Source organism: Carex rostrata, chromosome 31, assembly GCF_964058835.1.
Source record: "Carex rostrata chromosome 31, lpCarRost1.2, whole genome shotgun sequence".
NCBI classification, from domain to species: Eukaryota; Viridiplantae; Streptophyta; class Magnoliopsida; order Poales; family Cyperaceae; genus Carex; species Carex rostrata.
In genome coordinates, this window is record NC_135948.1 from 2,728,420 (window position 1) to 2,742,111 (window position 13,692).

The window sequence follows — 13,692 nt, forward strand, 5'->3', positions numbered from 1 at the left end:
ATTAAATATTAACAAACAAAAAAATGCAATTGCGAATTTTCAACGGATAATCACAAAAAATTTGTACTCTACACCAGGTCTTTGGCACGAGGAATTAATAATATGTTAACTACTTTTTCAAAAATGGACTACGGAAAATATCCAGTCAATTAATTAGAAAATAGGGGCAGAAAAGGTAAAATAATTAATTTTGTATTAATCATATGCATCTTTATACGTGTTGTTAAATAATGGACAGACGCGCACATACGACTTTCATAATTGACAGTCTAAATTTTTAATCATTGTTTGTATAATTGTATCCTGCACTTGAAATTTTAGGAAAAGAATCCCATCATATTAATTAGGAATCAGAAAAAAAAAAAAAAAAAACAATAGTTAATTAAGGTGCAAGGGTCAAGGGAAACTGTCCTAGATTGAAGAGCAGTAATATACTAATATTAATATAGTACCAAACGAGTCCGTGTCCGGGTGTCCCCCAGGTACCTGAGGTGCAATTGAAACAAATGGACGGTCCATATTAATTTTATTCAGGCCAAACTCAATCCGGTGGCTGTTGAGGCTGTAGGGGGCTTGCTTTAAGATTCGTGTCAAGTGAATGAACAGTCTAGATTCACCATTTACACCTCAGGTACCTGGGGTGAGACGGATTCGTACCAAACTACCAACTACCTCTTCTCTCTCTGTATCTGTATGATGATTTCTGACATAAATCAAAGGTTCCACTTTCGGTAGCACGGTCAAAGGAAGTTGTTGGGTGCAAAAGAAAAGGTAAAACAATTGTCTGACTTTTTAAGAGCATTGTTTGTATATAGAACATTTATTCGCTACTTCGTGCCAATAATTTACCAGTAAATGGACCCATAATACTATTTGGTTATCCCGTTAACGTAAGAATAATTCATATAATTTTAAGAGAGCGCAATATCTCAAACCCTTTTTTTAAGCAAATTTAAATCTTTAGTTCCACAAAAAGATTCATAAGGCGCGCGTAATCTCACATGCATGACCAGCATGTCGTTAAACACTTAAATTTTAACAAAAAATTTTGCTGAAAAGCACCACATTTGTGAAAACAATCAAGGAACAACATGTTTCAAAGAACCAATTTTCAATTGTTAGAATTTATAGATTTTGATGGTGTCCATATTATTTTTTATTTGCAAAACAAAAGGGACATATTGCATATATAGAGTGAGGCGTGCAATACATAGGTCTGTAATATGAATTAATATTTCTGTTATCAAAATCTAAACATTCGATTTGAACCGTTCAACATGATTTACATATGAAAATGTACTTGTAGATCAAATTTTATCTTTTTAAAAAAATTGTTACTATTTATTTATATAGATAGAAATTCACTTAATCTAATTAAACATTCTAGACCATTCAAAAGATTTAGATAAAATAATTTTGTAGCTATCTAAGAAAATAGTAACAAAATTCTAAAAAAAATTTGTAAAATCAACTATGTAAGTACATTTTCATATGAAGATTATGTTAAATAGTTCAGATCAACTATTTAAATTTTGAAAATAAAGAAACTAATAAATAGCCTCAATGTTGCATATATATTCCTATCCGATTTCTGTAATTTCACAAAATTCATTCCAACTACATTTGATCCATGGGCATATTTTCCAGTAAATTATACACCCTTGTTATTCTAGCATGAAACCCAACATCCGGATGGCCGAAGAAATTTTATTAGGAAATTATTTACAGCGAGGAAATTGTGCATGAGGCCCAATTCTCTTTTTCAAGGAAATTCTTTTATATTTTTTTTTGTTTTATAGTCTTCTTGAATATGATACGTCAAATCGGATGCAATATATATCAGACATCCTTAATTATTTCTTGCATTAATGAAAAAACTTTCTAAACTTGTCTGTGAGAAACTGAGTATGTCAAGTAATCACAACATAAAAATCATTAAAAAAAAATAACGATTCAAAAAATGTAAATGCTTTTTGTCAATTAGAAAGTTGTTTTTCAATATTTCAACATTTTACGGAACAACTAATAGCTCAGGTGGCAAGCATATTTTAGGTTGACTTCTAAAATATCGTATATTCAAGAACTAGTCTTTGGTATAGTGACAAATGTATATGGTCTCTGTGTAAGAAGTTATGGATTAGAAATTCAGATGGGATAAATCATTTGTTCTAAAACAAAAATATTAAATAATTGGATTACTTGATCTTCAACTTTACTTAAAATATATATATATATATATATTCAAGCGAATATTGTGGATAGACTAGTAAACATCTTTCATCCCTCAAAATATAAATGTTTTATATATCCTAAAAATGCGACAAAGCAAAAACATTCCAATAATTTTCCAAATCTCTTTGAAATTACAATTAATGATGAATAATCCTTCTCTAATTACTCAATCATTTTGTTTGGCTTGCGGGTACGTTTGGATAACATAGGAATAGCGCTAACTCAGAAATAGCTGCTATTCCTAGCAAGCTATTCTCACTATTTCATGTTTGGGTGAAAAAAAACGTTATTCTCAACACAAGGAATAGCTCGGGTTAGCTGCTATTCCGCTATTCCTATGAAATGTTGGATTAGCGACTATTCCAAATTTAGAGTTAGCGAGCTATTCCGAGCTATTCTTTGTTTCATCCAAACACACAAACTATGCAGGCTCTTGTAAGACCTTCATTCTGATACTTCAAATGCCATGTACTATGTATATTCTTGTTTTGAAATGCAAACTTCCTCTTAGAAATTGCGTGTTTGCCTCTCTTGTGATGGCCTCACTCGCGAAAACACACGCATGTATGTGATAATAATTATAATAAATCATATATTATAATTTTTGTTAGTTTGATGTATTTAATATTTTTTGTATGTATTTTTGTCTTTTTGTTAACTTGAAAGGAGATTAATTCTTGTATATTTCATTTTCCATTTTTTTACTTATTATTATTATTATTATTGTTATTTGCACAAGTATAAAACATTCAAACTAAAAATTAAATTTTCATTGTAAATAAATTTTAGTGATCTTATGTCTGAATTTTTATTATTTCCAATTAATGTGTTATAAGTATTGTAAAAGCTTAATTCTCAAATTTTTTTCTTTCATTAAATTAAAATGGATGGAGATTATAAAATTTAAGTAAAAAAAATTGAAATTCTGTAGTACTTGTTTTCAAAAACTTAGATCTCCAACTTATTGTTACCGTCATCATTATTATTTTTATTTTTCATGGTCTAAAGCATATCATATTTTCATGGTAAGATCTGACATATGTGCATTTCAAATTTAATATCAAGAGACATTGACTAATCTTTATTTTTCAATTAGTATTTTTGAGAAATTTTGCATGTTGGTGACAGAAAGAGCGGGGGTGGGGGGAAGAGGTTTTGCATGTTGTCATGCAAATGTTATTTATTTCTTATTTATATAGTTCCTTATTCAGCTATATAAATGATGTTGACAGTAACTTATTATATATTACAAAACGTTAATATTTGTTATTAAATAAGTCCATTTTATTCTAATAAACGAACTTGATAAAAATATATTTCTCATAATTATATATATAATTTTATACATATTTCTAACTTTCATAATGAGAAACTAGAGAAAATCAATAATTATATTATATTGCAAATAACTATTAAAAAAATCTTTATTTAAAAATAAGTATTAAAAATACCTGTAATGGAACATAAGAACTTGACTCCCATCTTTCGTCTTAAAAATATTAAAGATACATTTATAAAACTATTAAAAAAGTTATCTCGTACAATTAAATACAACTATAAATATAATTGGAAAAAAATCTTTCAATATTTGTTGACTTATTTAAAATTTTAGAATTAAATACAAATATAAATATAATTTGAAAAGTTTTTCATATTTGTCTACTTATTTAAAAATTTAAAATTAAAATTTTGTATGGGATTCGTAATTGAATACCAACGGTAGTCATATTTTGTCGAACTTGCACTTTTTAATGGATTTTCTAATAAGAAAAATAATTATTAACTAAGCAATATATAAAATTCAACTATCAAAACTTTAGCAAATTAATTTTGAGGCGGTGTGTGGTTGGTTTACCAAAATTATACAAGCATAAGATATCGTTAAATATGGCCAGGTTCATATTTGTCCTTAGTACTGATTCAGTTCGAGTAGTCAGATTTGACTTAACAGGTTCCATTTTTTTTTTAATTTGTATCATCTCATATTACATGAGAGTAGACTAAATTCAAACTGTTATTTAATTTGGACACGAATCTCAAAATGGACTCTTATGTTTATAGAATAGATGTCACTGATTTTTTTTAATCCGATTGCGATTAAATCCAGATCATTGTTTCATAATTGTATCTTCATGTGCTTGAGAAGATATTGATCCACATTTTTTGTTCTCTTTCTCGGGTTTAAAAATTTAATGGGTATAAAAGCCCGTAATTTATTCATGGATCCAGGGCTGTTCGGTTGGACAGGATTAAGCCTCCTTTAGCTTTCTTAGCCGCTTAATCCTGCCGAACACCGGTTCCTTAGTACGGATTAAGCTTACCTCCTTTAGCCTCCTTTTGTCCAGATCTTAATCCGCTGCCCATTCCTTAAGGCACCTTTCCCCCTCCTTTAGCTTCCTTTAGCTTCCTTAATCCGTTGACCCTTCCTTTAGCTTACCGAACACCGGTTCCTTAAGCTTCCTTAGGACTTAACATTATCTCCATTTTAAAATATTTTTGGAGATCATTTTTTTTATTATTTACTACTTTTTAGAATTTTTTAAAACCATTGTTTTTAAAAAAAATTATTATTTTTATTTAATAAAATAAAGTGATTTTTCAAACATTCTAAAAAGGTAGTAAAAAATTTCCAACAAATGTAGATTGTGATCTCCAAGCGCATTATATGTACATACACGTACATATATGTGTGTACATGTACATCTATCTCTATACTGATATACATGTACATAAAGTTTAAATTGTGCTAAAAAAAACTCACACCTGATGTCTTTAACCGCTATTTTATTTTTCTGTCCTTAATTCGTTTACACGTTTATTTCATGATTTTTTCCAAGTACAAGGTAAAAAAGAATTGGACAGAATAATTCTAGTATACCTCCTACTGTTGGTGTACATGTATTCTCCATGCAATAATTTTCATATGCACAAAGCGAATGACGTTTTATTAACATGGCAGTTATTATTTTCATGCGGTCTGAATCATTGCACTAGATCTAAATCATTGCACTTGGTCTAAATCATTCCTAACTGCAAATACGCTTACACAACAGTGGTAAAATATAATCCATGCGGTCTAAATCATTGCAATTCATAGAAAATTTGATTTAAGGATCTTATACCGAAGAGTTAGAAATGTCAATAAAGGCTCCAATCTCTAAAGAAAAACATAACAGTGAGAAGCCGGTCTACACATCACAGTAACAATACCAAGATTCCTCCATTAGTATTAACCTGCAATAAAGTTTCACATGATACCAAAACAAGCATTCACCGCAGCATGATCTTTGCAAAGGATGAACACATCAAAAAACATTTAACCAATTACTCGTTATCTACCCAAAAACCAATTCCCCCCACATTATAGAAAAAGGAACAAAAAAAAATAGCGAAAAAGAAAGAATGCCCCTCAAAACTACTCAATAATATTCCACCTCAGGCCCTCATATTATCCATAATGGTGAACCCAACAACTTTTCAAAACCTAAACCTTTTCAGGAAATGGGAATCCAAGTGGAAGGCGATGAGGAGTCGCTACTATATGTAGTCTCAGAATTTCCTGATGGGACACGTCTGTAAAACAAGACATATGCAGCTGATGTACGAATATCTTCCTCACTCGATACTATTGAGACATGGCTGTCATCAAAATGGTACCAGATATCGTCTTCCACCATCTAAAAGATGCCAAAAGAAAAAGAACAAGAGTAAACATTAGTCAATTTTGCAAGTCCTTAGCCCAAAGGCTGTAAAAATCCCAATGAAAAAAGGTACAATTAAGTATTATTGATTATTCCCATGGAGGAAATAATCATGGGCACCCCTGCAAGATATCAAAATACCACAGGCCAAATAAAAGGGGGTGTGCTGTGATACATTCGGTAGAACTAGGCAGGACAGTTCAGTTACTTAAGAGCCAAGAAAGATTTCTTTTAATTTAAGGTGTATAGATGACCATATATCACTCTAAGGATAGCACAATTAATCTTTTTCAAATTAAAACTGACAGTAATATATTAATTCACAAGGACCTAAAAGCCAAGTACAAAATCAAGCACACTGTGATTCACTTGTACCTTAGCATAGGCAGAGTAGTGGCCACCACCTAGTCCCCCATAATGGTTTATCACTGCATACAGCTCATATGTATACAACTGAGTGGGGTCTGCAACTGCGGGATTTACATACTTGCTTAGGTCAAGATTTCGTATTGGGAAGTTGACGAAGGTGTCCAGCTTGTTTTTCATATAGCGGCTGTATGAGAAACGTTTTAGGTGCACAACTAAGATCTCTGGAAGCCTCCACAAATCAAGCTTCTTTGTTGCCTGTCTGTGCTCCTTGCACTTGGGGCAGTACCTGACAATATACATCATCCATCACATAACCATAGAGACAGAAAATACTAGAAGTCAATACTGAGCATGCAGTTGATACTAAAAGTTGATTGCTAGAAAGAAAAATAAATAAAAAGTATGTAACAGACACTTCAAATCAAGACTTTACCTGTCAGTTTCTTAAATGCACATCATATTAGGATTTGCATACACAAAGATACAGGAAACTTAATGGAGATAATTAACTAAAATTAATTAGCAAATAAATGAAGGTTCAGAGATCATCTAACAGTGGGGGATGCAGAAACATAATGAAAGGAAAAGCTAGCTTTGAAATTTCCATAGCAGTGACAATAATGCAGACAAGCTAGTAGCTTGCTTCTATAAAAGGATATCAATACTTACCACATATCATCTGGGCCAAGTGGCTCCTCCTTGAGGAAGGCATCCAGACATGAGAAAAGAGTGACCGCCTCTTGACGAGTTTTCTTCGACATGTACCCAGTCTTGAATGCCTCAGGGAGTTTCTCCATATAGCTCACATCATATTTATCCATTTCTCTTTCTGTCCAGTCCATCATCAGCCTCACACATCCTGAGCTCCGGTCAAATAGATTCTTTTCATTTTCATCTGGGTTTAAGGGTTTCCTTCCCACGCCCTTGTCATCTGTTAAGGAAAGGATGAATGGATACTTCAACTCTGACACCTCTCCTTTTTCTTCTTCTTCCTCTTGATCAGATGGTTCTATGACTTCTTCCTCTAAGTTTATATCTACTACTACCTGGTCTTGATCAACCTCCATGCTGTCGGATGTAGATGCCCCCCTCTCCCAATCATTCAGCACAATCGAGTCTAGGCTGGGTCCACTGTCAGAAGGATTTTTCTGGTCGCTGCAGTTACCATTAGTTGGATACACTTTTGTGCGAACAAAAGGTTTAAGAACAGCATCTACAGCAGCATGTACATCAGCAAGGGATGTTTGGTCAGGAGAGATACAGGTCACCAATGGTGATCCCATAAGTTTACGTGAGAAGTGATTATACTGTTCTGATTCCAATCTGCACAAGACAAAAAGGTTATGAAACTCATTACATGACATCATGACCATGGTCCCAAGTTTAATGTAAGTGATACAATAAAATGTGATTTTTTAGCCCACCGATCAGCTCTTTGGTGCACTATCTCCAGTCTGAGTAGTTTCTCATGGCCTGCAGGAAGCCTGTAAGCTACAATTAAATCCTCATCTTTTATGCCCAAAAGTGACTCGAATGAATTCTCAATGTAGCGGAAGATTTTATGATCATAGACCTGCGATTAGACAAATATAATTAACCAAAAATGAACAGCAATGGAAAACCCGCCAGGAACGTAAACTCGACATCTATGACTATGTACTAATGGAAAAATTTCTGAATGAGCGATTGAGTTGGCCTTCGATCTTTAAAAGTAACTCCGCTATTGCAAACTACCAAGTAATATTAATCAGATATGCAACATACATCGATACACAACAGGAAAAGAAAAAAAGGAGAAGGAAGGTGTACATACCTCTGCTAGGAGAAGGGACTCAGAATTCTTTAAGCCGCATGCAGCGGCTAGAGCAATAGAGATGTCCTTAATGTAACCAGCCTTGGGAACGGTTACGGTGAAGGGCATTGGGAGAGCATCGCCAGAGCCACTGAAGATGGTGACTGTTATGGAACAAGTCACGGTTGACGGCAGAGGAAGAGATAAGTACATGAACGGGTCAAATGTAACAGACACTTTGCTGCACAATGGACACACCAAAGTTGACTTGTATTGTCCCTGTAAATAGTGAACAATTCATGGCTACAAACTCAGATTACTTCACAAAAAATGGTAACTTTCAGTTTTCCATTTGGAATAAGACATTTCTGAGAGGAAAAAAAACATTACCTGACAAACATCTACAATAATGGAGTCATTGCGAGCCTTATGGTTCCTCCAGCACTCTTCAGCAAACAACTCATCTGGACGGCCATCTGAATCTCCTATTTCAATGTAGGGTTTCTTTTTCACACGATTTAGATCTTCATGCAGCCCATCCAACAAAAAAGCAAGTAGCTCCTAATAATAGTGCAATGTAATACCTTGTTAATTGTAAGAGCACCCAGGTTGTCATCATGATGAATAAAAATTGAATATAAAAAACTATGATAATGGAAAAACAAAAACCTGAGAGTCATGCTGGTTGTAGCCACTGAACTGAGGAGCAAATCGAGCAAGCTTGCCCTTGAAATTGCGTGGGGCTACAGGGGCATGGCCTGCCGACCAAAGTTTCCTTAGCAACTCTCCAAATGCCACTGCTAACTCACCCTGTTTTAGAAACTGTTTTAATCTCTCTTTTTTTCTAATTGGACAGTTATATATTTTTTTCCCATTTAGAATTTGAGACAGTTATAGGTCAACAATCGAAAAGGGGAGGAACAGAGTTATATGAAGAATCTTGGAATGTGAAGAGGAAAACAATAGCACGGTAGCACCAACTGCCATCATTCTACCAACAATGAAAGGTTAATGGTAAAAATAGAAAGAAAACAAAATTTGAAAATACCTGCATCCCCAAAGGATTATCCTTATTTATTTCCTCGGTATAATCCTTCAAGAAATAATCGACCAGCTGAGGTGTGTGCACAAGACACTGTAAGGCACTGTTCATAAAGCATGTGTTGCCCAAGTTGTGCAACCCCATTAAACCTCGACCATCTGTCTTTCCACCTCCATTACTTGATCCAAGACCACAACTGTAAGCATCCTCAAGGTCATGTTCCCGGTTTGGAGAACTGAAGCTTGTTGGTTGCAAATATTTCGACCCAAACCCACCAGCTGAAAATCCATTTGACAGCGAGGGGCCACCAGCTATAGAGAGAGGTGATGTCGGGGGTTCTAGTGCAATGACAGCCATGCTGTTACCAGTGGAGTCCATGCCTGAACTGGAAGAAGGCCACGGGCTCAATTCAAGTTTCTTTTGCGCCAAACGAATCTGAAAGCAAAAATAAGAAATAACATTAAAAACAAGTTGTTACATTGTAAAAGAAAGGCGTTTGGAAGAATGAAACCCACCACTCAGTTATTTCATTTGCACAAACATGCAGTAAATAATAATATTAGGAAGAATGAAACCCACCACTGACCTTTACTGATACCGAGTTGTTGAATAAATGATGTAAAGGACTAATTTGCCTTAAAGTCTATTATACTCATAAATCTATTATACTCAAGAGACCTATTTAATGTTTACACTCCAAAATCAAAACTAGAAGTATCTATTCAACTCTGTAATCCAAATTATTTCCTTTTCAAGCCCGCCCTTCTATTTTACTGTTGTTTCGTCTCTGAAAATTCTAGCCCTATATTCTTGTCAATAAGGAAAACTTTCTACATTCCCCGAAATCTAAGACAATTTGACAAATCTGTTTGGAACAATTATTATACGTACATTGCGGTGCTTCTTGAAAAATACAAAAAATGGTGTATCTTTGCAACAAAGAAAAGGGCTAATGGTAGTCAATAATATAGTATGATATCAATAAGAGAAGTTACCTCCTGATCCATTTGAAGACCAGCATGTTCTAAAGTTACATCAAGGTTCTCGAGCTTATTTCCACAACTTAGGTAGTTATCATAAAGTTCAACCTAAAATTTACAGTATCCACGTGCTATCAATACATCTAGTTTTCACCATATTTAAAAAATTAATAATATTAAATTTAACTAGTAGAAAAGGGCCAATTAAAAAAAGAACCTGCAAGATACATTAATATTGCAATTTTAATATTTTATAAATCATTAAAGTACCTTTTCCTGATCTACACCAAGAACAGAGCACACTGTCCTGTAAAGCTCACCTACTGTTGCCTGAATTATGAAAAACACTTTGTCCGCGTTAATCAAAATGTCCGTGTATCATCTTAAGCTTACAATGCAACAAATTATTAAAAATTTAATGAAGTGAAAAACTTTAAAAACCTTTCGACTAATTTGAACAGTTGTTCCTAAACTGCCTTGTTCATCAGTTACTCGAAGCGAAAGTGGATAAACCTCCACTACTTTAAACTTTCTACTTTCACCATCAGAAATAACCCTTCTTGCTATCTCTGGACCGCCTTTATACCTACAACAAAGTTCAACAAATTTATTTTAAGAAGACTAATTTCCCTACAGCACTAACCAACAATGCTTATATAAATTGCTTTAGAATATGTAGCATAAGTGCCTAGGTGTACCAAAGACAAAAAACTTAGAACCCATAAAGTTAAATGATTTCCTAATTTGTTGCGGAATTTCACAACCATAGAAAAACAAGTGCCCAGGATTACAAACAACCACAACATTCTATTAAATAAAGACAATGCACGCTTTTTAAATACCTTAGAAGCCTGTATTTTTTTTTGTTGATATGGATCAGAGAAGTTGATTAAGAAATTACCATTCATGGAGCCTGATCCATACTTCATGGGGTACCAAGGTATAATCAAAGTCTTCTTGCAAGTTCCTCTGAAGTTCAAGACCATTACTTGTTCCTTCCGAAACTAGCTTTGAGTTGTCAATTTCTCCCGGCCTAGGGTCATTGTGAGTCCCGTTCTCAGTGATAGCAGCAGAAATACCAAACCCCACGTATGATTTCCAGTTCATCCACCAACTGCGCAATAGCCAATCACATGTGAGAAAGTCTAGGATGTTAATAGTTTTCTAAAATAAATGCTTAAGAGGTGCTTAGTTCCGCTTTTAACTTTTGTACTATAGGCTGGATAAAATCATAATAAAGCAATGAAACAACACATACAACCCTAAAATAAAACAGGATTTATAATACAGGTCTAGTCAGCTCAGGTATTGTCCCATTAATTACCTGGCTATTAAGTTGATTTACTCCATCCATAGCTGGGAAAGAATCATGATCCAAAATAAGGTGTAGTTCTAAGAACAATAGTATTGGTTTGGTAATGAACATCAGGTCTAGTACAGGAAAGGAGGTTAACTAAGTTAAGAAGTATAATTACAACAACCTGGTATGATTCACACTTGCAATTGCTAGGACCTTGTTCTAATCTGACCTTACCTCTCCAATTTCAAATGGACGGGCTGGATTTTAAGCAACCATTGCAGTTGAAGAGTATTTAATCTGACCTATATGGAAAATTGATTCAAATTATCTAATAAAAATTTTATGCCACAAAGGCCATGTTACTCCTTGTCTAATGAACGGCTGCCAAAAAAACATCAATCTTTCTAACCCAAATACTTGGTATTAATCTTCTTCTTCTTAGGTTAAATCTCTAATTTGGACTTCCATTACATGACTGATTTAAACTCTTGAGAAAGTTGGTTTTATGTGATTAGTTTAAAAGAGAGAGCCGTCAGAGAGGAATTCCAGAGAATGCATGAGTATGCAAGGAAATCGCCATGCTTTGAAATACACCTAATTGAGAAATTTTGGAAAATGGAAACCCCGCATTGTATGATTGCGGCCCCGAGGTTGATATCAGGTAGTGTATACTGTTCTCATTATAAAGACTGTTGATTAAACTGTTAAAGAGCTGCAATCTAATAATTAATTAATAGATGTAAGTGCCTCCTTAAAAAGTGTGGCCCGCATTATTTATTCATTTGTGAACAGCTAACGAAATTTGCAGGATTTCTATTTTTCAAGATTTTTCTAATCACTCTCTGCTTTACAAAATCTTGTTTTTTACATCTCTCAACCATAATTTTGAAGCAAGCAGCGATTTAGATAATAAAACAAGAACAAGGAGACATGAATCGGCTAAACATAATGTCAAGTGACGATTAATTTATCCTAGGTTCAGAAACTGAAAATCAGGTAAAGATAATGTCAGTAACCTACAATTCATGATATGTTCGGGAATCGGAATTTTCCAGTGGAAATGCCATAAGTATTAATTTTTTCCCTCCAAAATTTAACATAACGAGCCCAAAAGTTATTAAACCAGGGGCATTAATCGATACGAGCTAATAACCATGATTCGCACCTCAAATGAATAAAAAAGATCTAAAGAATCCAAGAAATTGACCTGTGAGATATTAGGTAATACAGATCGCCATCCTTCATGTTAGAATCCGCCTCCTTGATCAGGCCGACGACGATCTCCTTCTCCTCCTCAGGAGTGCAGGGCAAGCAACTGGCCGCGGAGAGAAACCCCTCCGAGTTAGGAATCGTCATGTTGATTTCACCAGATTCGATCGCGCGCGAGAGAGAGAGCGGCGATTTGAATCGCTTTGACGGAGAGGAGAGGAGAGGAAAGAAAGCGTGCGGAGGAGGTGGTCTCAGGGAAATAGACAGAGATGCAAGGAAGGGATGAATCAAGAGGAAAGATCAATCGGCTTTTGGACCCCGACGTTTAGATACCCGTTCCGGACCTTCTAGATGACTCGTAGTACCCTAGAAGAGGCAAGAATTCGTATCCTCTGAGATATCTCAAACTTTGCGTGACTGTATGGAAAATCCCCACCGTTTAAATACGTACTGCACGAATCTCAAAGCACACATAATACTGACCCCCTACATCAGCCCCGAATAGGCACCGGACACGTTGGTCACGCAAAAGTTGAGATATCTCAGAGGATACGCACTCGAAGAGGCAAAACCAGAAACTTGACGCTTTCGTTCATTTTACCGCCTTCGTACTAGGGTTGAACTATTTTCAGCGGTCCAAACTCTATTTTACCTATAAATGACATGAATCAACTATTTTGAGCGTCTAAATTCTATATTTTTAAAAGTTTTATAGAAATTTTCTTAATTAGTAATTGAAATATATGTAAATGCTTTCCTATCTTAAGTTATGACCTATATTTTATGGAGTAGAACTAGGGTGTTCTTAAGCTCACCAAAGTGTTTGGTGAGCTTGACTCTAAAACCCGTCAAATCGGTTTCAAATGACGAATCCGAACCGTTGGAACCAGTTTATTTTACGCGTGATGCGTCTACATGTGAAATTTTTTAACTTTCGAATTAGTTTAGTATAAAGTCAATTTGTCAAAATTAGAAGGTTAATAAATTAATTTTAGTGCATTCATTTTTTGAACATGTTTTGACCGCTTGACTTTATACTAAACTAATTCGAAAGTTCCAAAATTACA

At 34.3% G+C, this 13,692-nt stretch overlaps 1 protein-coding gene across 1 annotated transcript; it reads right to left on the reverse strand.

Annotated features, from left to right (window-relative positions):
* Positions 1 to 5,433: 5,433 nt before the first annotated feature.
* On the reverse strand, positions 5,434 to 12,992 carry LOC144547218 (ubiquitin carboxyl-terminal hydrolase 9-like). Its single transcript, XM_078295809.1, has 13 exons — positions 12,624 to 12,992; positions 11,018 to 11,230; positions 10,558 to 10,702; positions 10,387 to 10,446; positions 10,132 to 10,224; positions 9,143 to 9,571; positions 8,764 to 8,904; positions 8,485 to 8,655; positions 8,116 to 8,373; positions 7,727 to 7,875; positions 6,972 to 7,625; positions 6,309 to 6,588; positions 5,434 to 5,909 (listed from the first exon to the last, which is right to left on the reverse strand). The coding sequence occupies exons 1-13, from the start codon at positions 12,770 to 12,772 to the stop codon at positions 5,727 to 5,729; spliced, it is 2,925 nt and encodes a 974-aa protein (XP_078151935.1). The 5' UTR covers positions 12,773 to 12,992; the 3' UTR covers positions 5,434 to 5,726.
* Positions 12,993 to 13,692: the final 700 nt, after the last annotated feature.